The 25722-nt window shown below is 47.9% G+C and overlaps 1 protein-coding gene across 3 annotated transcripts in view; it reads left to right on the plus strand.

The window, feature by feature from the left end:
* The window catches only part of LOC144155165 (uncharacterized), a 116479-nt gene that overhangs the window by 27214 nt on the left and 63543 nt on the right, over nucleotides 1–25722 (plus strand). For all 3 annotated transcript variants that reach the window (XM_077686445.1, XM_077686446.1, XM_077686447.1), the window contains exons 8-9: nucleotides 7868–8023; nucleotides 17249–18435. In XM_077686445.1, the coding sequence (XP_077542571.1) occupies nucleotides 7868–8023; nucleotides 17249–18435 (1343 nt within the window). The remainder of the gene's footprint in view (nucleotides 1–7867; nucleotides 8024–17248; nucleotides 18436–25722) is intronic.

A 25722-nucleotide genomic window follows, 5' to 3' on the forward strand; every position in this document is an offset into this window, starting at 1 on the left:
GCACGGTATACAAGGAGCCCACTATGCGGTGTATGCAAGATACGGCATACACGGCAGCAGCTAAAACTTGTCACCGCCCACCAAAGCGAGACTGTTGCTGAAAATCAGTTTTAGAGGCATGAAAGGCATGAAAGTGAAAGATTGCGCTGGGGATCATCTTCGGCGTGCCCTCGCAATGCAGTGTCTGAATAACTGCGGCGATGCTAAGCCTTTTCTCAGACTTTGGAGGGACCAGTTCGCCGCTACAGCGCTGCATGCAGAAACGCTAGCAGGCCGCCAGTTGTCGGTGGCAACCTTCAAATATTGTCGTTAGCACGTGGCCAGAATAAGACAGGAGGGGAAAGAGGCTTCCTAGCATGGCCAGATAATGTCACAAGTGCTAGTAATAGGTTGTGCTAGCGGCATCTGTTGCTCGGGAAGAAACTGTGTGGCTGCCACAATCGGCATTTCACTGTGCAGCCACAGAATGAATTGTGGCCGCTATTATTTCGTCCATCAGGTGCCACTACCATCTTCTTCGCTGCCGCAGCTACGAAGCTTTGCAGTCCACCTTGGTTTCCATTGTGACATTATCTGGTCGCTCGCCCGTGCTTGTTGCAATGGGCAGTTTTGCCTCCTATACATTCTTGCTCCGTGGTCGTGAGTGAGCATGTTGTGTTTAGAACCACCCCCCCCCCCTATCTGGCCTTCATGTGCTCGTTTCCGCTATTATAAAACTGATGTGCCGATGCGGGCCGACCACCAACCGGCCACGCTGAGTGGTAGCGGCTGTAGTAAACAAAACTTGGCCGTTGTCTGCTAAAAAAAGGAGGAGGAGGCGTGACATACCGCCGAGCGGAGTCAATGGCTGCACGCATCTTGAACGAGCCCTGTTTCTCTAGGTGGTCTTGTGCCTGGTAGGTGACGTTACAGCTTCCACAGTGCACTAAAGGCGCGGTGAGAGGGTAAATGCGCCAGGCCTTATTGCAGGCCCTTTTTAATTAACAATAACTGGGCTAATACTGAAGGCTTTAAAGGAGCCATGAAGAGAAAACAAAAGTTTGTTTTATTCGAAAGATTAGGTGTTTCATAGTACCCCAAGCGCTTTCCCGGAAGCAAATGATGCTTTATTCACTGAGAAATAAGGCAATTTAACACAAAATTTTAAATCTCCCGCTAAAATTGCACATTCCGTGACGTGAACCATGGCGTCATACGAGCCGGTCCATGAAACAGATACTTAGTATGTCGACTCCATATAGCACCCACACGCGGGAGTCGATCGAGACGGCGGCCATTTTAAAAATACTAGTAAAACCTAGTGCACCCGCAGCCCTAGTCATGGAATCGCCTGATCCGGAGAACAAAACTCTCGCCGAGGAGCTCGGGCTTGCATTTAACAACCTCACACCACTTGAACGCTCAATGCTTCTAAGTGCACGAGCGGCAAGAGTTGTGGGATACGCGGTGGACGGGAAAGCGACCATTCCGCGATAGCCACAACAGACGAACGCCCTGCCGTCGGCACCGCTGCCTCGTCAGCCCCGTCGCGACGGACGAATACAGACTGGTCCGTATGGGCCGTATTTTTATTACGGTTAATAATAGTTCAATTTCAGTAGCAGTATCGCTTATGCCAGTTGGCCGGTGTCGTGTATGGAAAGCCGTTCGCGCGAGCTCTCTGCTTCGACCAGAAAGATACGAGCGTCAATGCGCGGTGTTTACGGCATTTTTTTCCCCCAAGGTCAGAGCGCTTTGACCATTTGACGAAGTCGACGACGAGCGCCAGCATGTCCCAGGAGTGAGCTAACGTAGGGGTCCCTGCCGTAATCACTTCCTCGGAAATGAAGCGAGGACACTCGTACTTCCTTTAGCTCTCTTTCTCCTCCGTTTGCAAAGTTCACAAAACGTAGCCACTTGCTTCGCCGATGTTCGTCGTTGGGCAGCACATGAAAGGAGATCTCCTCACCGGGGATGTCGCACTCCCTCGACGATTTGCCCGTACTACATGGGCATTTCAAAACGTAGCAACGAAATTTCATTGTAAAGTACTCGAACAAACTGAAGTTTTCAGTGGTTGTAAACTGGAAACGAGCTCCTAACAATAGCAGCAAGCCAACACCATTCCGAAACTGCGACGACTGTCACTATCTCGTCGCTGCTTGCTGTTCCTTACTCCCCTCATTTCTATTTTTACCTTTGCTGGTTGGCGATATGACGGCCAACCTCCTGTGAAGGGATTACGATACCAAGCAAGGTCGCGGCTGTGCGTGCTGGGACGGTTCGTTGGCCCCGAAGAGCCTCGAACCCGAAAATTCGTCTGCGCGATGGCGAGATGTCGAGCTCGGCCGCCGGTAGTTTCGTACGCATTGGCGCACACGCTTGCGTGTTCGTTCGGAACTTTAACCGTTTACTCCACCATTCTTTGTCATAAAAAGAATGTGCAGTATGTTTCACGGGCATTTAGCTCGCTATGCAAACTGTAAGCCCTGCCAAACATGCGTTTGCTTTTGCCGGCCTCCGCCAATCGCAGAGCATTCTCGAGTGACATCATAGGTTCTGTTGCGGAAAATGAGCTGGTGGGTCGCATGGTCATTTCGTTTTTTCCTAATTATGTAGCTTATTTGAGCGAAGTTTGCGTTATAAGTGGTGTCGTTATGGTTCTAACGAGGCAATCTTTCAAATGAACCAAACTTGTGTTTTCTCTTCATGGCTCCTTTAAAGGAGCCATGAAGACAAAATACAAGTTGGGCTTATTAGAAAGACTGCTTAGTCCCGATAACAATGATACGAATATCATCGCTATCTTCGAAGAAATAACGGAGATATTAAAGAAAACGTGTGAAGCAGTCGCGACCCCCTAGCCAATTTCCCGCAACTTTTCTATGACGTCACGGAACCTTGTTTGCGCGATTGGCGGCCGCCTAAGTGACCTGTCGCGATGATACATGACTCGACGTCTGTAATGGGGCCTCTAGTTTCAGTTGACCGCATCACTTGAATGCTAACGTGCAGTTAACGCACTGAAAATTATGTTTTATTGTTGGCCCGTATGACGTCATGCTTTTGTCACTGTGGCGCAAAATTTGAAAGTTTTTAAATACTTCTTGCTTTTTTTTCGTTAAAAAAACATCTTTTGGGGCTGTAATGGAGCTGAGTGAGATACTGAATCCTAGTTCTTTCAAATTAAACGAAGTTGTATTTTCTCTTCATGGCTCCTTTAAAACCATTTTTTGCAGCAGGATGTTCCTTGGATAGTACTCCGATTGCGCACATAAAATCGAAACCTTTGGAACCATGTTTAGGGCCCATAAGTAACAATTTTACCCCGAATTGTTCAGTTTGCCACTAAATGTGCTTTCAGTAGTCCGTAGTTGCTCATTACTTTATAATGCTGCTTTAATACACCATCGCAAAACTGTATTTTGCTAAGTGACATCACAGTGGACTGTAGTCAGTGTTGTGGTGATGTGCTTGGATTTAAAAAAAAATGCTTTGGAGGTGGGGGGGAAAAATTCATCTCATGTAGACAAACCCAAAGTGTGACACACCGAAGTATGTGTTTGCATGTGTGTCGGCAATGGTGAGGGAAGCATAGGCAAAAGAGGGCACTAGGGGAGAGGCATCTGCAAATCATCACTGGCAGCAACATTTGGGTATGATGCACTGAAAAGTACGGAGTCTTGGTTAACTATTTACCCACAAAACGAGAAGGAAACAAAGAAGCCGTTGGTGTGCATTTTATCACTGCACAAGCATAGGCCGAGGAATAGCTTTGCCGAGGTGCCATTGGTTGGTGCTGCCATCTGACGTGGCCGAAATATTCCTGTGCACCGGAGTTGCAGGTGACTTCAGCCACCCACTTCATAAACCCCCGCTGGCCTTGAACTGCATCCACACGACACCTCGAATGTTTGCGATCTTCCTCGCCTTTGCCTGTATTATGTCCGTCGTCACAGGCATTCCACCCTCTCTTTGCTGCTGGATAAAGCCAGCGACTTCCTCCTTTCTTGGGTCCTGTGAAGGCAGTGCGCTTGGCAGCGCAGTTGAAAAGTTAGTTCCGCTGCTTTCACCATTGGCGCATGTTCTTCTCATCGACGCCGAAGTCGCGCTGTGCTTGGAGGTTTGAAGTTCTCTTGGCCTCCAAAACTACCTTCCAATTAAAAGCAGTTGCGTAGTGGCACTGCTTCGTAGGCGCCATTGTGCCGCAAACACGGTCACTTCTCGAGGTCACGCCGCAACGTAAGCAGGCAAGCACGGAACGCCGAGAGCTAGGTTTCCAACGTCCAAACAAGCAAAATGGAGCCTGCAATCCTGCAAGCTGCAAGCCTGTGGCCGCTGTGGGGTACGTGTGAGGTTCCTCGGGGACCTTGCCAGCTCTCTGGGGCAGGCCCCCACGCTAGCTCCCGGCGTGTCAACCAGGCGTGCTCCCATGCCTACGGCAGCCCAGCGAGGTTCGCCGATACGAGAACACAGTAGACAGTAGTGCCGAAGCACAGCCGTTTATTTGGGGAATCCCAAAGCATGCGAGCACAAAGCTCGACGGCGTTCACGAATCACGCCGTCCGGGTCGTGACCGCGAACGGGAGGTGGGCACTCACGGCGCGCGACAAACAAAGCTCCCACCTGAGATGCATGGTATCCGCAATCGCCGCGATGTTCCGCCGATCTCGCCCCAACCGGGTCTCCGACGAGACTCTCCCGACTCCCGTGCGTGCACGCTCGCGCCGCCCGCGCGCCTACCCCCGCACACATCGGTGGCGCCATCTCTCGGGGGACGCCGACGAACCAGCGGAGCGCCGGACCGGTTTCAGCGCACAAGCGTCTCTCCCGAAGCGCGCGCTGGCTCGGTATCGCAGGTCGCGGTTCTCCACGATTCCCACACCGCGAGATGGCGTTGAATGTCTAGCTGTGACAGGAAAGCCGCATCCTTTAATCGAAGCTGATCCCCGATTTTTGTAAACGACTTCTTAAAAAAAAAAAATGTCGGCATAGAGTAGACTAAATACAGTAATACAGTTGAACCTCGATGTAATGAACTTCAATGTAACGAACCACGGAATTTTTCGTAACTTAAGTGTATGCGCACCATGTATTTTCACCCTCGGTGTAACGAAGTCCCGTTTGCCGGAATTACGAAGTTTCATGGAGAACTAGGCACAAAATTTAAGTTGTAGAGGTATATTTTGGGAGACGCAAGCGCCGAAATGGGGTCTCAATAAAACGCGAACGGCAACATGGGCCGCCCAATGCCGCGGATGCAGCGAGCCACGGAGTCTGTGAGCGAGCCCCTTGCCTACAAACTGCGTGGCGTGCATACACGGCTGGCGCACTGTTTCTGTTTTTGTCGGAGCTTAATCGTCTACGCGGACATCAGCGTGAACTGCATGAAGCGTTTTCTCCCCGCAAAAACGCAAAACGCGCCCCGCAAGTCACAGGTGTGCTGACGCAGCCGTGGAGACCACCCGCGCGATGTAGGTAGCTCCACCGACCGCTTCCAACCGCTCGCTGAAATGCAACTCTAGGGACAAATGAGATGGGCACGCGAGAAAAAAAAGCAGATAACGTGGACGAAATTTTCACAGTAAAACGTCATACGCGCCACTTACGAAAGCGCCCGTCAAATATCCTCCGCGGTGGTAAGCCTAATTGCCGCCGCCACATGCCGCCACTTTGCCCTTCGTTCGAGTTCGCTCATGCTTGTTGGGTTTCATCGTCCCAGCAAGCATTTGTGAATCTTTATGCGCCTTGTGCGCACGTTTTTTTCACACCTGCGTCCGCGATTGCACGCCGGCGGCGGCTTCTCTAGGAAGTGCACGCGGCAATGGGAGGAGCCTGACTAGTTTCGCCAATGGGGAGGCCGGGAGGTGCACGCGTGGGAGCTTCGAAGCTGTGTCGAAGCGCTCGAGGGACGATTAAGCTCCGATAGAAACCGAAATAGAGCGCCAGCCGGGTATGCGCGCCACGTTTTCTTTTGCAGGAAACGCTTCACGGGAGGAACACTTCATTATAACCGCGAATTTCAATGTAGCGAAATTTCAGTGTAACAAAGTAAATTACAAATTTTACCGACTTCGTTACATCGAGGTTTAACTGTACAGTACTGTCTCGTTGTCCAGGATATTCAACCATGGCTGAATATTCAGGAATTTTCGAATATGCATTTTTTTAAATTGAATAAGCTTCGAATAAGGAGAATATTCGATTCGTATTCAATATTTCGAATATTTGCGCACCTCTTGTATCAGGATATTCACTAGATTTATTTTATTTGAGGGAACAATTTGTGCTTGCTTGCATGGGTATTTAGAAAACGGAAAAATTCTAGTGGGCACTGATTTCTGCTTTGGTTTTTGGATTTTTTACAGCAAAGCTGTAAATGGCTAGGATCCAGCAGATCGTCTCCGGTCCCAGAGCGATGTAGACAAGAATCGCTAGCGAGCGTAGCGCCCCGTTGCGGAGCCCACTCAAATCCCCGGAATCGTAAAACTGGGCGTCACACCCCCGGGGCATGGAAAAAATCATACAGAATTAAAAAGGTCCTTGGGCCTTCATAGAGCATGCGCTGTGATTATGATTACCATACCCGCGCTATAATAAATTTCTACCCACGATTCCTGTGTGTTTTGTAGCGTAAGCTACACTGGCCGAGGTTGAGCAGTTTCGCGTGTGCCGTGAGGAGCCGTTCTGCGCAAGCGCGAAGGGCCTTGGATTGGGTTTGATTCGATTGGCTTGGCTTGGCTTGGCTTGGATTGTATTGTATTGGATTGGATTGAATTAAAGTTTATTGTGTTGGATTGTGTTGCGTCATAGCCGCGGCAGACGCACTGGCGCCGGCGCGTGCACAGGTGTGCGCCTCAATTGCGCGGTAGCCAAGTCTGACGCTGCGGCGGAGCCGCTTGATACCCGTTTCACGTGGCTCGTGAAGAGGCGTGCTGAGCATGCGCGAGGAGCAGTGACTGGACAGGACTGGACTTTCAGTTAGTAACCAGGAACAATGCTCAATCGCAAATTACAAACGTTTTACTTCGTGCACCCCTTGGACTATGACCCAGTCAAACCTCACGTGGAGGCTCGGCACCACAGCTTTGCTGGCCATCCCTCTTCACGGGGTGGAAGGGCTCTGATTTTTAAATGCAGAGCATTTCTTTAACTCACGATGTCACCCGGCGTTGTCGCCGTGCCTCGGCGTCCGCAACAGCCGTTCCAGGTGCGCCCTCTCCCCCACTCCTCTCCTGCATCACGCTACCCTCCTCGCTCTCAACAACAGGTCCGCACCCCTCCCCCTACACTATATAAAAAAATAATACTTACCGGCGCCTGGTTTTGATCCCACGACCCTGCGGGCGGAACGCAAGGTACATGGTGCTCTACCCACTGCGCCACAAAGCCGACACAGAATGGAAGGCTGCGAACGCGCCTTATATCCTTAACTCATTCAAACTACGTCAAGAAGCTGCTGATACAATGCATTCACTACCTGTGGGCGGAACGCGAGGTCCATGGTGCTCTTCCCACTGCGCCACAAAACCGACACAGAATGAAAGGCTACGAACGCGCCTTATATCCTTGACTCATTCAAACTATGTCAAGAAGCTGCTGATACAACGCATTTACTACCACCAACTCCCCAAACACTAAATGTTAACGCAATACACCCACCCCCTATGCGACGCATTTACTCGAGTCCCCCTCGCGGGGAGATGGGCCCTTTTTTTGTTATTAGCCTTACTCGTGCACAACTGGTCTTCATTATATAAAATTTAAATGCAGAATAAGAGGTAATGTGTGACAGTTGCCTCATCTGCCTCATGTAGCGTGAGGAATATTGTATTTGGTGTAGTGAAAATTGGTCAGCTGCCCCATTTGTGTGAACTTGCTTTTGCAGAGGCCACTCAAGTGCAAGTTCAAGTCCTTGGACAGACCCCATCAGGCCGCCTCTACGGCAAGCTTCTGCTGCGCTTGAACAACCACGAGGTTGTCTTGAATGACGAACTGGTCAAGCAGAACTACGCCTTTGTGGGACCTGCAGCAGCTGTTGAAGGTACAGGAAGTGGTGCTTTATGTTCACTGCGTGGGAGAATGGGATTTCTGTAGGGTTGGTATGACTTGAAGAGACAGTGGAGAGAGCTTAGTTGAAATGTTTGTGATAGCATTTTTGCAGACAGCCACACAGGGGGGGGAGGGGGCTTTTTGCACCATTCAAAACAAACCTAAAGAGCAACGGAAATATGAATACCATGTTCCCTGTTTAGCCAAAAAGCGAAGCACTCTAAGTGCGGTAGGTGCATGAAGTTTTCGAGTTAGCTGGACATTTTGTTGCTCTGTAGCAAAACAAAACAAAGAGTACTCCGAATGTTTTGGTATGTGTAGGGAAGCTCTTCAATTCTTATAGTATAGTAGAGAAATTTAGCAAAATTTTGCTGTGTTATTATTAGCGGATACCATTTGTACTTAATTAAATACCATGTGCACTAAGTGAGACCTCGCGAGGAAAACAAGTTTTGGTGTAAGTGCACTTCAGTATTCTGAGCTAGTGGCGACATCTGAAGGGTTAGCTTTAAACAAAATGCAATGAAGCGTTGTTTACGGGATGCCACCGTGGGGCTGCAATCATTCATACAGGAACATATACAGTGGAATCTCGGTCATAAGAATCTCAAGGGGCGGCAAAAATATTCGTATCACCCGAAAATTCGTATCATCAGAAAACGAGAAAAAATGGAAATGTGCTGCGCATGCGACAGGCGGCGGCAATATGGCGTCGGCTCTTGCCGCGAAGAGGTGCAGGTAGCTTCAGCAACCGCTTCTAACCTTTTGTTAAATAGGAGCTCAATGTGTAAATTAAACTGCTCATGCGGGAAAGGAGCTGACAGTATGGGAGAAGCACTATAAAATGTCATCTACGCCAAATATCCACCGCTGAGGTGGCCCAGCCAGCTGCTGCTAGCGCTCCGAAATTGCCGCAATCACAATGAGGCGCGCGTCTCCCTATTGGCGCAAGTCGTGAGGCTCCTCCCAATGCAGTTAGCGGTAACCGAGGCAGAGGCTGGCGCCTGGGTGCCGGGCTGAATCGTCAGCGCGGGCGTCAAAAGAACGCGCGCTCATCGCCGACGCGACGCGCGCACACGAACTCAAGCCTGAACCGCATGCCATCCGGGCGCGTCGGCGTTTGCGCGCGCGTTCTTTAAAATGACGCGCGACGCGCGCGGCAGTGAGAGGAGCCTGCCGACTTGCGCCAACGGGGAGGCACGCTCTTCATGGCGGCAGTTTGAAAGCGCTCCGGACAGCCCGCTGGCTCCGCCGGAGATGTTTAGGCTTACCACGGTGGCGGATATTTGGTAGGCGCTTTCCCTAGCCGCGCGGACGATGCTTTACAGTGTCGTTTTAGGACTCATCAGCTCCCTTATACCCCTGTCACACGGGCACTTTCAATCGCGATTGAGTCGATCCGGATCGAGCTCAATCTGGATCGGGAACCTGCTACACGGCAGTTTCAATCGCGATCGAGCTCGATCCCGCTCGAACTCAATCCTGGTTTCTCAAGCGCGATCGAAGCTTCCAAGCCGATCGAACGAAAGCGGCGATACTCTCGTCCCCGCTGAGTAATGGCACAGAATGTGACAACTTCAACTAACGCCACAAATTGTGTCAAATAACTTGACCCAAATAAGCGCGAGGTAATATTTACATAGTTACGTATACCTACGACCGCGCGAAGTTACCAGACGCCGGCCGCAAGTACATTGTTAGCGCCATCTGATGTACACAAGTGCAACCGGTGCAACTTCTCGATCGCGATTGAAACGGGCCGTGTAGCAGCGGCAGTACGTCGAGCGCACTCGAAAATTCGATCACGATTCACTTCAATCGCGATTGAAAGTGCCCGTGTGACAGGGGTATTACTTCATAAGCAACTTCTTTTGTTCTTTAAAGAGCGGTCAGAAGCGGTCGGTCGAGCCACCCGCCCTACTTCGCGGCCGTTGACGCCGCCATGTTGCCGCGGCTTACCGCGCCGCGCGCCGCATGCGGGTGGTATTCGCGGTGGCGTCAGCGCGTCTGTGGCGTGCGCGGCGCGTTTTCGTGAGCAGAAAACGCTCCATGCAGTTCACGCTTAATGATTTTGTGCCTGCGTGCGACCAAAGCCACACGGCCGCACAAACACTCCCGCCTCCCGTCCACACCGCAGTCATCTGCTCGCGGCTCGCGTGTTCGTATCACCCGCACCGGTGATAAATGCGAACGGATCATCCGAATTTTTTTACATTGCGTACAATGCATTTTGGCCGGGGAATTTTGAAAATTCGTATCACAACGAAATTCGTATCAACCGAATTCGTATCACCGAGATTCCACTGTATATGCATTGCGGGGCTAAACACACATTTCGTACCCGTACCGACATCCCGCGGCTACATGAGGTGACATAGAACATACCATAAAGTTCTGAGCGAATGCCCACCCCTGAAGCATCCCCCCGCCCCCCCCCCCCCCTTAGGGGTAAAATATTCAATTTACTAAAAGACCCCAAAGATCGCCCACCCCCTACACTCGATGGCTTTAGTGCCCATGAGTGAGAAAAATGAACACGAATTCTCATATCATGTGTTGATGCGGTCAGTTACCGTATTTACACGATTGTAAGTCTACTCGAATGAAGGTTGACCCCCAAAAATTGCATCTCTCAAAAAAAAAAAAAAAAAGCGAGCGCCGCCTAGAAAATTGTATCCCAAAGAAAAGCTCTTCCGTCAACCCACACGGCGGCTCTACCATCAATTATCGACGCTCCCACAAAAGCCGTGCGCTTGCGGTATGCGCGGTAGATGTTAAAAAAGAAAAGCTTTTGTATAAGCACCCGGAATAACCATGTGCCGTGGGTTGAGCGGGAAGAACACATTCGCTGCGACATGACAACCATCAAAGCAACTGGCAGCGGCCACTGCCGCGCGATACCAAAACAAACAACATGGCGGCTGACGGAAGCGGCCGCACGCGATTTACTTTTGAGCGACTAACCTCCTACCATCACGTTCGGAAGTGTACTGAACAGATATGATTTGGGCTACGTTACCGCCGCGCATTGAATCAAGGGATTCGCTAATACTCATTTTGTTTATATGAGACGAGTAAAACGCTTCTTGACGCGTTTTTGCACGCGATTCGTGCGCGTCGGCGTTGCGCGGGCGACTTTTTCACGCCGCCCGCGTCGACGATTCCGCGCGCGCGGCAGCTTCTACGGCTTTTAAGTTCTACCGTTCTACCTCGGTATGACGCGCGATGAGCGCGGCACTGGCAGGAGCCTGACGACTTGCCCCAATGGGGAGGCACGCTCTTCATGGTAGCAGTTTGATAGCGCTCGGGACAGCCGGCTGGCGCCGCCGGAGATGCTTAGGCTTACCACGGTAGCTGATTGGCGCTTTCCCTAGCGGCGCGGATAATGCGTTATAGTGGCGTTTTCGACCACATTTTCAGCTCCTTTCCTGCACAAACGTCTTCATTTGTGCCTTCAGTGATATCTTAAAGAGCGGTTAGGAGCGGTCGCTGGAGCTACGCGCACCTCTTCGTGGCTGGTGACGCCGCCATGTTGCCGCCTCCAATCGCTTAGCGCGCAGCATGCGGGTGGTATTCGCGGCAGCGTCACCATGGCGCATTTTCGTGAACAGAAAACGCCCCATGCGGTTCACACTTTAGACCATAACCATGGGAACGAAGGTGCAAAGCTGTCCCCTCCTCGTAGCACCCCCGATTTCTCGTTTCTCTTGCCGTTACTAGCGGTAGACGGTTCGACTTCGATTCTAAGTCGACCCCCCGACATTGGATTGTCAAATTTGAAAAAAAGGGTCGACCTACAATCGTGCAAATTCGGTATTTGCCTTTTCTGCACTTGAGCTGAAAGTTCACTGATCTGGTATTTTTTCTTGATATCTCCGCAGCTTTGGTTGGCGGTGCAGCCACTTTTTCCTAGTTTTTCGCACCTGACCCAAAAGATCGCCCATCCTGTATTTTTCACTTGATATTTCTGTACTTTGGGTGGGCTTTTTTCAGAACTTTACGGTACTTCCATCTGCAGGGCGGAGGTCATCTGCTGTCCTCATTGAGTGTGATAAGAGTGCCCAGGAAACACAGATCCTCATCCTTGGATCGTTTTTCTTAGCATGTGAACACCTTACCAAGCTGCAGTTGTTTGGCATGCCCTAAATGTATTTTCTAACAGATGTGACCATGGGCAGTTTTGTAGGGTGTGGAGAATCAAAGACAAGCGAGGGGGAGAGCCGAAAGACGAGTGCGCAGGGGTTTTCCTATGGGTGCTGCATAATGGTGGCTACACTGGTGGGGGTCGTGGCCTTTGGACCAGTTTTGGAAGTGGACTCGCAGCCCTCAGCTTTTATTGCCAAATGGGTAATGATTTTAGTTGTCCTCTGAAGAATCAATTAGAGAGGCAGGGTGTCTACCTACTGGGAAAACTGGGAATTGTCAGGGAAATTACAAAAGTGGGGCAAAATCGGTTTAAGTGGCCAGTCAGATCGACGCAGTCAAGAACACGATCTACGCGACAATCTTGGAGGCTGTGTGAAGTAGTGTCGTTGCTGTATTGCTGCACATAGCATCAGACAGAGTCGGGAATATTAAAAAGATCTCGGAGGCTGTCTGCAGCAATGGCGGTCTACGCACGACTTCCGTGCCATAGATCCCACACTCCAAGCATCGTAGCTCTCTCTACGATTTCTTTAGGTGCCCTTAAGTGGTGCCAATAACCAGCCAGCTGCAAACAGTTTAAAAGTCAGCTCAGCTGCCATCATAATCATCAAATGAGTATCACCATATCTCCATTCTGTTGTAACTTGCGATGGGCCTGTGGGTGCTCTTGTGTATGTTGTGCTTTGTTCGAGGCTGAAGCATTTTTATTGTTTTATTTCGCTATGAGCTCAGCTTATCTGAGCTGCTTTTGAAGCCTGTGCCCAAAGGTGTGTAAGTGCACAATGCATGGTGTGCTGCAAGACGTTTCGCTTGAGCAGCATGGGGAAATCACGGACTGCAAGTGTAAAACATAAGAATGCAATGAAGGTGTTGGAAAGTGGCTCACACACACGCATACTGTTGTTCTTCAAGCAAAAAGCTGCAGCCATGTCATTCATGGTGACTGTCGACGAAGGGGCGAAAAAATCATTCCCCTAATCAATGCTCCCTGCTACATCAACCCCTGTACACATCTCGGTGCGTGGCTTTCTACTAAAAAGAGATGTTGCTAAGGCTGAGATCATGTGGTGCATGAATGCTGTAATGACTCATACCTCCCTCCGTTTAGTGGCTTCATCGGCGGCGCTCTTTCCGTTGATGTTCCAGTTCCGTGAAATTGCCACGAAAATGCAATGAGGAAAAGATAACGTCCAATGTACTATCTGTCATGGCATTGCACCATTCTGAAAGAAGCTGCCATCAGTTTTTGCTGAAGCACCATACTTAGCTGTATTGTAGCATTCGGCGAATCGCTAAACAAAGTAATGCAGAAAGAACAGATGAATGTGCTTGTCAGATACTGGGATTCATCTGACACTACTGTAAAAACTCCATACTGACTTGTTTTCTCGGCCACACCTTCTCGGCCACACCTGTTCTGAAGACCTGCCTTCAAGAAAGCCACAGAGGACATAAATCATGAGATATTGCAAGCGTGCATAGATAGACCATATATGTGCTTCAAGTTTTTTAGGTTCCCTTAAGGAAGAACTGTGTTGAAATCGAGGTTTCGACAGACTCCCGTTTGGTCGGGAATGACATTAAAATACATAATAAAGAAGATGCCGACCAATTCTTTTTCCATGTTCCCCCGCTCCAGCAACGCTAAGGCAGGTTTGCAGCCAATCAAAAATAAATGAACAGCAGTTATGACCCACACATACTACTTTTTGTAGAAAAGCCAAAAAGCATGTTTGAGTTATAAAAAACCCTGTTCATTTATTTTTGATTCACACTGAGCGTGAACAAGGCTCCCGTTCGGCGGGCCGAAACGTCGTCGTTTTATTTTCTCTTGTGGTCGACGTCTTCTTTATATGTATTTTAAGAACTGGGTTGTAATAAGTCAAGAAGTTCTGGACATTGGAAGCTGTGGCCTGCATCTGGTTCATGGTGCCTCCAAAACAAGCCATGCAGCAACAGGCTGGAATTTGGCACAGTTTTTGTGTAGCATTATAATATTTTCAAGTGGGTTCCAGTGCACCGTTTCAGTTGTATTCACATCACAGTAAGCGCATTGTTTCCTCCCTAATGCTGTGTGTTTCGATGGTTTGAAAACGCCAGCGTAGTGATCTCGAGAGCTCTTCAAGTATTGCCATACTTGATAAAGTATGTGAAGTTTTCAGCTAAAACCAGGCGCATGTGCACCAGCTGCACCAAGACTTGGGCAAGCCTTGCTTTCATGCTGTCAGTGGCTGGGCAATTGAAGCCATTCCTGGCCGAGTTTTAAATGGACAATCCAGTGGTCCCTTCCTCTCTGCAGTATGGGAGGCTGTACTACAATCGCTGTTGGGAAGGGTCATCAAGCAAGAAATTTTGCTTGCTCCTCACGCATCCTTCACGTTGCTTAAAATATAGATTTGGCGAAGCCAGAGTACATTTTCTGTCAACGCTTTTGCTATTTATTTTGCTGCCAAGAACAACTTTCAAAAAGCTGCAAAACTTCTCAACTTGCAGCGCTTACTTTCAAGAATTTTTTTTTTTTTTTGAAGGTGTGCTTACAGAACATTATGCAAAGGTTTGACAGGCTAATGACAGGAGGGAGTTGCTTGGATCTGGCCTACGCCTCGTCACCAGAGCTTGGCAAAAAACAGCTTGCAATTGTGGTGAAAATACTCGCAGAGCACCGCTGGCTGGCCGGCTTGGAAGCAGAAAGGGCATACCGATCCTACCTGCTGAGCTCTGCACAGCTACTTCTCAAGAACTTGGTTGGCATAGAGACTGGACACGTCGCGTTTTGGGCTGGGCTTTCAAGAGTGCAATTCGGTTTTTTTTTTTTTCTTTTTTTTTTTTTCTTTTTTTTTTCTTCTTTTTTCCCCCCTTTATCTTTGTCAAGACTGTCCCCACAATGCTCCGGGGCAATGCTGCTGTCAAAAGAGGATTTTCTGGAAAGAGGGCCTCTAGTTAATGAAGAGCAGTGGGAGGGAGCGCTGGGCAGCTCGGACCCAGAGGTCCAGATACTTCTGGTCACCCGTGCTGCCAACGTCGCTGCCAGCCTCAAACCGGTGGCCACACCACTTCTGTAAACCAACCCAAGGCTCAATAAAGTGATTCCTCCTCTTCATGGGGAACCTGAAAGCAGAATCTCTAATTGCGCAGAGAATAGTGTGTGCCAGTGTCAACAGCAGGTGGTGTAGCCAGTGTTGACATTACAGACGGTATGGTGGGAATGGTGCAAACATTCAGTGGAAGAAGGAGTCCAGAAAGAGAAACAAGACAGGCTGGATGCATCTGAGGATGAATAACAAGGGAGTAGGGTGGCCACCCGCACCAAGGAGCTCCAACAAAGGAAACAAAGGATCATTCGTGGAGCAGAGAAGGAGGCTTCGCATCTCCAGGAGGAATAGATGTTTTCTTAAAGCAGTTAATAAATGTGCCTGTAACCTCGCTTTGGCGCTGGAATAAACTTTTGGGTGTGGAGCCATCTATGTGAATTCTGCATCTTAAGGGGGACATGGCTCTTAAAACAATCTTTTAATTTTGAAGCAAACTCTGTGAAACTTGCCAGTCTTGCTGCTTTTCCCCCGCTCATTTCAAATATGCCATTATTTTTTGAGTCAGTCAATTAGTTCCCAAGATAATTAGAGATAACTAGTCATTTTTGGAGGAACAATAGACAAAACTGTTGGTCATAAAACTGTAATCTCCGTATTTCCTAATACTACGTATTAGTACTATTTATTAGTACTAATTTATTAGTACTAACAATAGTATTAGTACCTAATACTATTTCCTAACACTGATGAATGCACTATAGGAAGTGGTTTTTTGATGCACCGCTTGGAACTAATTTTACAGCTCATTAAACTTTGGTGTTTGAAATGGGCATTCAAAATGGTTAAAGAGCTGTAAAATTAGTCCCAAGAGGTGCATCAAAAAATCGATTCTCTTATTGCATTCACCAGGGAATTTGACTACATAGATGGCACATGTCGGAGATAGCAGTATCAAAATGTTGCTCTTGGCAGTGTGTACATCGTGCATTTTTTTGCCTTTTTTTTTATCCTTTCCTTTTCTTTTTGATTGATCGTAGAGTGGTGATGTCACTTGTGTCTTCGTATATATTGCTGAACGCAATAAAGTACACCCAGTTGTTAGTAAGTGCTTGTACTGTCTTTTTACTTTATTTTGTCCGCGTCCTTGCACTTTCTTTTTTTTTTTTTTAAGTAATGTATAGCCAACTAGCCCAAACCTAAGAACACAAATAGAGATAAAGTAAGCCAGTATACAGGGCATAGTTAATCAACAGTATGGTTAAAATTCTGTTACATAACATATTCCATAACTTCAAACTTTCGTACATGGGCAAAAACAGATAGCATATTTGTTTTCAGAGTGCAACAAAAAAAACAATTGCATAAAAAAAAAACCTGTGCGTGGGTTGCAGAGCTATGACAATAGCTCATTTCTTTTTGAAGGGACCATGAAGACAAACTAAAACCTTGTGTTTTTTTAAAGAACTATCCTTCGGTAATTCCTTCAACTGGATTCTGGGTGTGAAAGGCATTGTCCCCCCGCCCTCCCCAAAATTAATAATAATTGAGAAGCCTTCGTTATGCTACACATCAGCATTGATGTGTAATGGTAAACACTAAAAACAGAGGTATCAGTGTGTCAACTTTATGTGCATTCAAGTGTATGATCAAACAGAGCTAGAGGCACCACTGAAATATCGTAGTCATGTTTCTTGGCGGTGGCTTTGGTCTGCAGACAAGTATAGCACTGAAGAGTCCCTGTGACATCATAAGGGCTGACTGCTTGATCTGTTTTCCTCACTTAGATGAATTGTTATAAATTTGCATTAATATTTTTATTGGTTTTATTGGGACAGAGCAAGCTTTTTTTAAAATGAACCTAACTTGTATTTTGTGTTTGTGGCCCCTTTGAGAGAGAGATCCTATTTTCTTTGCGAGCTTGCTCCAAGTGTTCATAACTGTTTAGAGATTTAGTCTCAAAATAAAACAGCCGAACGGAATATTACTTTTCTGGGTACCACGGAGGCTTAATGCTAGTTATTTTTTATTGTCTTTTTTAGGTGCTGCACCTGCTGTCGTGGAGGTTGTGCCCATGGATGACAGTCGTGAACAGCTCCCAGCACTGAGACAAATGAAGGTGACCCCTGCCGTACAAGTCTTGGCAAGAGAGAGGCAGGCAGCCATGTCTGCTATTTTCCAAGAAATGTATGACTTTGCAAAGCAGCCAGCCATGTCTGGCCTGCTAAGAATTCCTGTGGAAATGGCCGTCGAAGAGCCACCGTCTGAGACCCCGTCCGACTCGTCCAGTGTTAGCAGCTCTCCAACACCGTCGTGTGCATCGACCGCACTTTCTGTGGGGCCACTTTCTGCCGGACTGACCACTCCTCCGACAACGCCTGGCCTTGGACGTGGCCTTGCCCTGCTGCTGACACTCAAGCAACTCGGTGCCTATGACCCTCCAAGCAGGCCAGACACTCCTGGGAGAGCCAGCGCAGTGTGTGACAGTCTCGGTGGGCGCAGTGCTGTGGATGGGGTGGCCGCAATGTCGCCGCCACCTGCTTTGAAAAGTCCAAGGGATACTGAGTGGGCACCAATGGAAGCCTCAGCGGTTGTCCGCGGACCCAGCTCTCTTCCACCTCCGTCCCAAGCAGCAGGTGCCAAGGACGTGGGCGAGCAGAAACCTCGTGGCCGTGCTCAGCTCCTGCACTCGGCCGTCCAAGCCTCTAGTGGCAGTGCACTGCAGGGTAGAGGCAGGCCCTTGCTAACTGAGCACGCGACCAGGCCTTGTCGTAGGCCTTATGCGGCTGCTCCTAGCGGTGAGGACAGCCCAGCAGCGCTCAGTGCGAGCTCGGATCGGGACCAGGCGGCAGGATCTGGGTCTGTGCTTCCCAGGGAAGAAGCGACCAGGGAGTCAAAGCAGTTGAGCTTGGGTGACAGTGGGGTGGACAAGGAGCGCGCGCAAGAAGGTGCCAAGCAAGATTCCAGGGATGACCGGAAACCACCTCCACTAGACAAGGCCAGCAGGCTGAAGGCCTTGTGTAGAAAAGCGAGAGAGCGTTCGCTCGTTCCAGGTCCTACTTCAGAGGGACAGGACTGTGAGCCCTCTGGGCAGAGAGACAGCTGGATGCATACTGGGGCTGTTCCGAAACTTGTGAAGGTTTCCAACGCATCTGTCAGCCCTCGGGTTCTAAGCCGTGGACTGTCGGCATCGAAAACGAGCCCCTCCAGCGTTGCAAGAAGCCAGGAGGTGAGCAGATCGTTGCACCTCCCTTGATGACATTTGTTTATTTTGGGGTGTGGTCTTTCTTTTATGTGCAGAGCACTTTAGGGGCTCGCCTTGTCCTAGCTCGCTCGCTAAACCCGAGTAGACCCACACAGTGTTCCGTCAAAGCGGCTGTCATCGCGGCATAACCCAGAGGCTCCAAAAGCCAAGCGGTTTATAAAGTCATAAGCATTCGAAACGCGTGAACCGCTGGTGCTTGTCGTACATCTCCCCGTTGTTTAGCGCGAAGAAAACTGTTGGTACATTTGAGGCAAAATATACGTAATTAACTGGCAGCGCCCGTGTTCATTTAATTAGGAACACTCGGGTTGGTTTTTACGATAGTAAACGAAAAAAAGCGGCAGTGCAACGCCGGCACGTGCAGGAGGAAAAGCAAGCACAAAAAGAACAGAACTCCCGCTGGCGCAGTTTCAGGCAGGGGGTGCGCGAGCACTGTGAGGGCAGGAAATTTGAATTACATTGGGTGGTAGCAGAGTGGATAACGGTGCTACAGCCCATTATGGCGAATCACTGCTCTGACTTCTGACAGCTTTCACATTGAGTGGAGCAGCTTTAATTTTTGATAAAAGGTATAGGCGGTATTCATTGAAAAGTTTAGCGGTCAATTTCTTCGCTTGGCAACACTGGAGACGGCCACAGACATGGCCGATGCGCCACGGACACGGCGCGGCTTGGGCCACTGTGCTCGCACGCCGAAGAAAAAAAAAAACACCGGCGTGCATCATCTGCTCCGTTCGAATCCGATTCTAAATGGCGGCGTCAACAGAGATGTTCTAAACGGTGACGTCAACAGAGATGTCATTAATCACACTCGCATTGAACTCGAGGCAATACTTTGAGTTCGCTGAGGTAGAGTTTGTAACGTGAAACACAGTCATGTGTTTCAGTCGTGCTTAGCATGGACAAGTACCACCATCCCGTAGAGCCAGACGTAACGAGTGACGGCGCACTCACACGGTTGCATGGAGGAGAAGAGGGGTGCCTGATCTGCGGGCCGTGCGCACATCGCCTAGCAACAGACGCTTGGCCACAGATATGGCGGCGCACACTTGGTTGCCTGCATGCATTCCACCCCGTTGAATACTGGCTATAACTTACTTGGTATACCGGGTATTTTTTGTAGTCGTACTTTTTCGCTTCTTCTGCTTAGTGTGAACATTTTCTTTGGGTTACCTTCTCGAGATAATGATTTTGAAGCAAATAGCAGCTGAGGCATGGAGCATGTGAAACAGTTTAGCATGCTTTATGCCCAAACAGATTATTTGCATCTGTGTGCATATCTTCATTAAAAACTTTGAAATTTGAGGGCAGTAATAAAAATGGGATTTTATAGGATTTGCTTGTTGTACTATGTACATGTTCAAATTGGGGGCTGCCTGAAAGGCTCGCATGTTGTGGGCGGGTATATTCATTTAGGCTACCTTATGATCCTTCACGTGCACTGAAGTCTCGTGCACAAGGCTAGTACTTTAGTGTGTACTTAGATGTACAGGTACATGCATGACAAATAGTTCTGTTATCTCCACTGCATTTTAAAACAAAATGTTCAATGGATCCCATTCTTAGGTGGTGTTGTGTGTCCTGGGGACCGCCAGAAAGTGCAATAATAACCACACTGATCAACATGATTACCATAATTACTGAAAACCTATTAACAGTTCAGGTCACATGTTTGTAATAGGAAATTGGAGCCAGGGAACGCGTACAGCTAGCCAGCTGCCTTTGTAAACTTTCAAATGAGACTTGTATAATAACCAATGTGCACTCTGAAACTTGATTCTGAAACATATTACCATTCCAACTCGTGTCACATGTTTGTTGTCAGTTTTGAAATGTGACTGGGAATACTTAGAGGTCAAACCGGAACCTATATTCAGGATTTCTATAAAGGGTGCTAGCTGTATTTGTACCCTGGCCGAAATTTTCTAATGCAAACATGCACCCTAATGGTAATTTCAAATATGTTATAAATTTTAGTATTTATGCTGATTTTGGTAGTTATTTGCTTTCAGATGGCTGCCAGGACACATGAGCACATGGCAATAACGAAGTGCATCTTTCACCGTGTTTTTTCTTTTTCTTTAAGCAATGTGTAGATGAAATTGAGCTCTTTAAAAGGAGTGGGCTATACACGCCTGCCGTATGCCCTCATTGCAACAATCAGCAGTACAGGTTTTAGTTGCTCAGTTATTCAGTAGTATCCAATCAAAAGCAGGGGGACACAACGGAAACCTTAACACAAATATGTGTGTTGATGGGGCAGCTTAAAAAACAGGTAGAAAGGGGGGATGGTCGAATTTTGCAATGTTCTTTAGCTGGTCATCAAAAGTGTCTCAGAGGGAAGCAAAAGGCCATAAATAACCAGTGCTCATTATATTGCAGAGAAAGGGCAATGCATTTCTTCATGTCTGCATAAGTGCCTTTGAGGCGTCCTATTTGTGGTGCTTCTTGCCCACATACGTCTGTGATCTCAGCGTCTTGCCAGAGCTGCAATGGACCCTTTTTCAATGGTGTGGCCACCGTGAGGCTGTGGCTTTAACTCTTTAACTCCAGCGCCATAGGTAATCGGAAGCCGGCTTCCGATGATTTCAAATCTCCTGCAAAATCTAAAACTTGCGCTCCACAGACAACTATTGCCATCTGGTGTGTTCATTGACAACTTCTCGTTCAGTTTTGGTTTCGTTTGTTTATGTGTCGCGTGTGGTGGCGGTGTATCAAGAGAAATTTGAATCGAAGGTAGCGGGGATTTGGAGGAAAATGGCTTCGGGTTCGCGCCGCGCTCCGCACAGTCGGACTGCTGTAGCAAGCACTTCGGCAGCTCCTGCTGTCGATTTTTCTGATTCCAGCAGCAGTGATGGGTCAAGCAATGATGTGGGATCTTCAGATTTCAGTTAGGACGACGAAGCTCCGGTTCAGGTGCCTCGCACTTCAACAAGCGCTGGCAGGTAATTTCGTTGGGACTCCGCGCTGTATTTATAAACAAAACGTGCTTCTTATCTGACGACTGCGGTTTTACTTTTGTGTTTAGGGTCTCTACAACGTACGGCCAGGATATTTTGCCAAATGCACCGCGCCGTATCGCGCTATCGCCTTCAAGATAGCCTGGCGCTCGTGTCAGATTAGCGCTGCAGGGCGATGCGCGACGCTTCTTGAGAGCGCTGGATTTTTTGTTGTTGTCTTTTACCACCCAACTGATAAGGATTTTGTGCGAGAACACAAAAGAGTATGCTTGGATGCACATTTTACAGAGACTCACTCACCCTTCAGTGCCTTTGCGGCGTGGCACAGCCGTCAGTTCCGCTAGGTTGACGGGCCCTCAAAATTCCAAAACTTGGTGTACACTGTTGATTTATATATTGAATCATAGCCAAGGAACGCAGGAACAATTTGTATATCTTAAAATTCCTGAAATAATTTTTAGTCTCGGTAAAATTGCAGATTTGTGTTTTTCGTATACTTTTCTTGGGGGCTTTTTTCTGATTACTTGACGAATAAACTGTAAGTAATTGTACCTTTAACAAAACTGCTGCTTTGTGTTTGGAAGAGCAATCTATGAGCTACAATTTCATGCATAGCAAGGCTAAGTGTGTCCAGTAGCTCAAGAGGAAAAAAACGTTTTGTGGAAGCACTCAAAATCAGCCATTTTTCCGCCATAACGAAAGATTTAACCACCATTTGGCGGAATAACTCTTTTTCGAGCACCTTTCAAGCTCGTGCAGTGAGGACAGCTTTGAAAAGCAGTCAACTTTGCATGCACCTTTCAAGGATAGATGGGCTAAAGAGCTGGGGACTGCAAGGGAGAACAGAGTGCCTAACCAGCTTTCTCTCTCTCTCTCTCTGTCTCTCTCTCTCTCTCTTTACCCTTCCCATTCCTGGCTGCTGGACAGAATGGCATCTGATCTGGTTGAGCAAACGCACATTGGTACTCTAAAAAAGATTCTTCATTGCAAAGTGTGTGTGCAAGCAAAACAAATAACCACATAGTGCATTATCTGTTTTTTCCCCTCCCCATACATTATATATAAAAAAAACATTCTGGGTGTGTGCGTCGGCCTACATTCAAATCAAGATGCGCTTGCCCTGCGACGTCTTCAGGCAATGTGCTGCGGTTGCAATCACCACATGACTTCATTTCTTTTTTCTAATTCTTCTGAGTAATTTCTGATTTGTTTGCTAAATTCTGATTTGTTTGCTACCTGCTATTGGAAACTAGAGGTTACGGCTTGAGCAATCGTAAATGTAATTTCACTGGCGTGCTCTGGGCTACCGCGGGGCCTGCTGCATTGCTTTGCAGTCATTCACTTTTGTTGCCCTTGGCCACCTGCTGCATTCTTTTGTGGCTGATGTGTTGCACTGCAGAGCACAAGGGTTGAACTTGACAAATGTGACCCTATACAGGATCAGTCAATTGATGGTCGGTGATGCAGGGGTGAGACAGCTGCGCATATGTGCACTTTTGATACAAATCTGCTTTCCTGCGCCAGGCTGCTCCAAAAGCATGAAAATTGCAAAAATTGCGCCAAACTGCTCCAAAACAGTCTGAGAGCCAAGGATTTTAACGCTCCCGCCAGTTTCAGTGGGGGAAAATGCTTACTGACGGCATCATTTTCCAGCACCCCCAAGGTGATCCTGTTTGTAAAGGTCTAATTGATTGATCATTCAATAAAAAACCCGCATAAAATTGTCCCCAAGATAGTTTTTTCGTAGGTCACCATGTGGGGTTGCACATGTTACATTCTATGAGTTTTTTAAAGTTTCCCCATGGAAAACAATTGCAAAGTCCTGTAAAAAAAATACGTATGTGTACTCAGGCGACAAACTGCTGGTGAAAATTGACGAAAAGACAATTTTTGGAGCGCCGTATCTCCGGAACAACATTACTGGGCGCCGCCATCTTGGTGTAGTGAATATTGGAAAACATGGCCGTCGGGCGAAGCAGTTGCTCGTGGTTCAGGCAGAGTGCTCTTCGCTGATTTCTACTGTGGTTTTGGTTATGGGGGTGGCTGGGTTTTCATTTAGTCGTTTGATATGTGCAGGGAAGTTGCGTGGCTCGAAGAACGGGAGTTCATCAAAAACAACGTGGGGTCCGTGAATTCGCCATGTTTTGGCCTCGAGTGAGAGGCGCGGTGCGTGCTTGAAGTGAAATTTCGTATTAATTGCGGTGTTATAATGAAATGCTGAGTTATTGCTGCCTTTGACAGCGAGCTTGCCAGTGGCGGAAATGGGACGATCGACACTGCAGAAGTGGCACCGCGCAGGCTACATCGCCGCAAAATGTTCAAGCAGTGGCCGATAGCGGGACGGGCTATTATTGCATGCTAGTAATAATGGTTTATCTATATGAAGTGAAATTTAATGTCAAGAGGGAGGTGGCTCAACATAACAACGTTGCTCAAATTGCTGTCGTAGTGAACGTGCACCTTGGGGATTTAAATGGGAGTGCTGGTGGGGTGCGACGACTGTCACCTCGCTTCGCGCAACTGTTGCCATGGCTCTAAACGTGTGTGTAAAGCCGAGTCCGAGATACAAAAACAATAATTTCGTCATTCACATGATAATAAAAATTCCTTATAATTGCTTTGTTTTTTGATTCAATGTTTTTTAACAGCACTCCACGCTATCTATGCATAGAGCCTAAGAATTTAAAAATGGTTTGTAAAAAGGTTGTGCAGTGTGTACCTTGTGATACTATAGTAGAAAAAACTTTATTGAAAGGTTGTTTCAGTGTTATGTACGTTCAAAACCAATGAAAATGTGCACTCCCCCCTTCCCCCCGAGTTGCCAGAAATTTGATTTTTTAGGCTCCTAAGGTGACATAATAAATGTCATCATTCTTCTGCTCCAAATCAAGGTTCTTCTGCTCCAAAATCGAGATTTCGCTGCTCCAAAAACTGCTCCCAAATCTGATTCAGCTGTCTCACCCCTGGTTATGGAAGATTTGTTGGCCGATGACACGTAGCAGACGACGCTCTACTCCAAGAAAACAAGATGTGCAATATGTACTCTTTATATTGCACGAAGTATTTACAACTCATGGTTCATAATTAGGCAGACGCCTGCATCTAGTGGGGCTCCTTTTTTTCCTCCCAGAGATCCCAAACACTTGAGTTTTGGAAGTCCTGCCTCTGAAAGGGATGTCACAAGTAGAGCATGAGGGCCTATTAAATTGCCCCCACTACACCACTGATGGGCCTCACTAACAGTCATTTGTGCGTACTCAAATAATCACATGGCTGAACTCTTTCACCCACACTCAGAAACTCCAAGGTGGTCAGCAAAACACTAATGCAGCACAAAGGAAAACAAAGCAAATGACAGCATACTCCAAGCATTGACCATTGACCTTTGGGCGGAAAGTATTGTCCATACCACGCACGCTTGTAATTGTGCTCTGCACCACCAAAAATTTTTTGCCAACATGTCATGTGACACACTGGGACCAAACTAAGGAGCAACAATGCAACTGTCAATCGCTGCCAGACGTGTTCTAGCCGCCGCATCGCCATAGTCAGACACTTGGCGAATTAATATAATTTTGTTTCCAATGAAAGAAAAATTATATTATATAATTTAATTTGAAAATAGTTGTTAGTCTTTGCTCTGTAACTTTGAGCAACGCAATAGTGAAACTGGCTAAATATTATGTAGCTACCGGGCAGTTTGCATTAAGGAAGTGAGGTGCCTAAACTTGACAACAAGGTCTCTCTCTCTCTCTCTCTCTCTCTCTCTCTCTCTCTCTCTCTCTCTCTCTCTCTCCTCTTGACAAGGTTTCTCTCTCTCTTCTCTTCTCTTCTCTCTGTTTTACTTTGGCAGAAGCCTTAAGATGTGCAAATAGTAGGCAAGTGGGACCTACTTCTGGGTAGCAGTGCAGTGCTATTCCTCGTTTTGTGCCATCAGGGCTAAATGGCTGGACTGCACATTGAAGGGACTAGCACGCAGGTGCAAGCAAGTAAACATCTGGGGCGGTATTCTCGCAACTGTCCCTTTTGAAAACGTCCCTTTAGAGTTCCTTTTATCGTGACGTACTTCCGGTTATGCAATGGGCGTTGGCAGTAGGTTTGTTGCGCTTGCGTTACGTCACTTCCGGTTGTTTGCTATGTTTGCCAATCAGGGCTCGCCAAAAGGGACACTTTTGAAAGGGACGCAAAAGGGACCAAACTCGAGAATACCGCCCCTGGAGTGTTGCCTGTGCGAGCAAGACAGTAGCAGTGGGCACCCAACCTTGAGTGAAAGGACAAGGCCCAAAGTTTG

This window comes from Haemaphysalis longicornis, unplaced genomic scaffold, assembly GCF_048455015.1.
Source record: "Haemaphysalis longicornis isolate Haplotype H1 unplaced genomic scaffold, Haemaphysalis longicornis Haplotype H1 scaffold_1, whole genome shotgun sequence".
In the NCBI taxonomy this organism is placed as follows: domain Eukaryota; kingdom Metazoa; phylum Arthropoda; class Arachnida; order Ixodida; family Ixodidae; genus Haemaphysalis; species Haemaphysalis longicornis.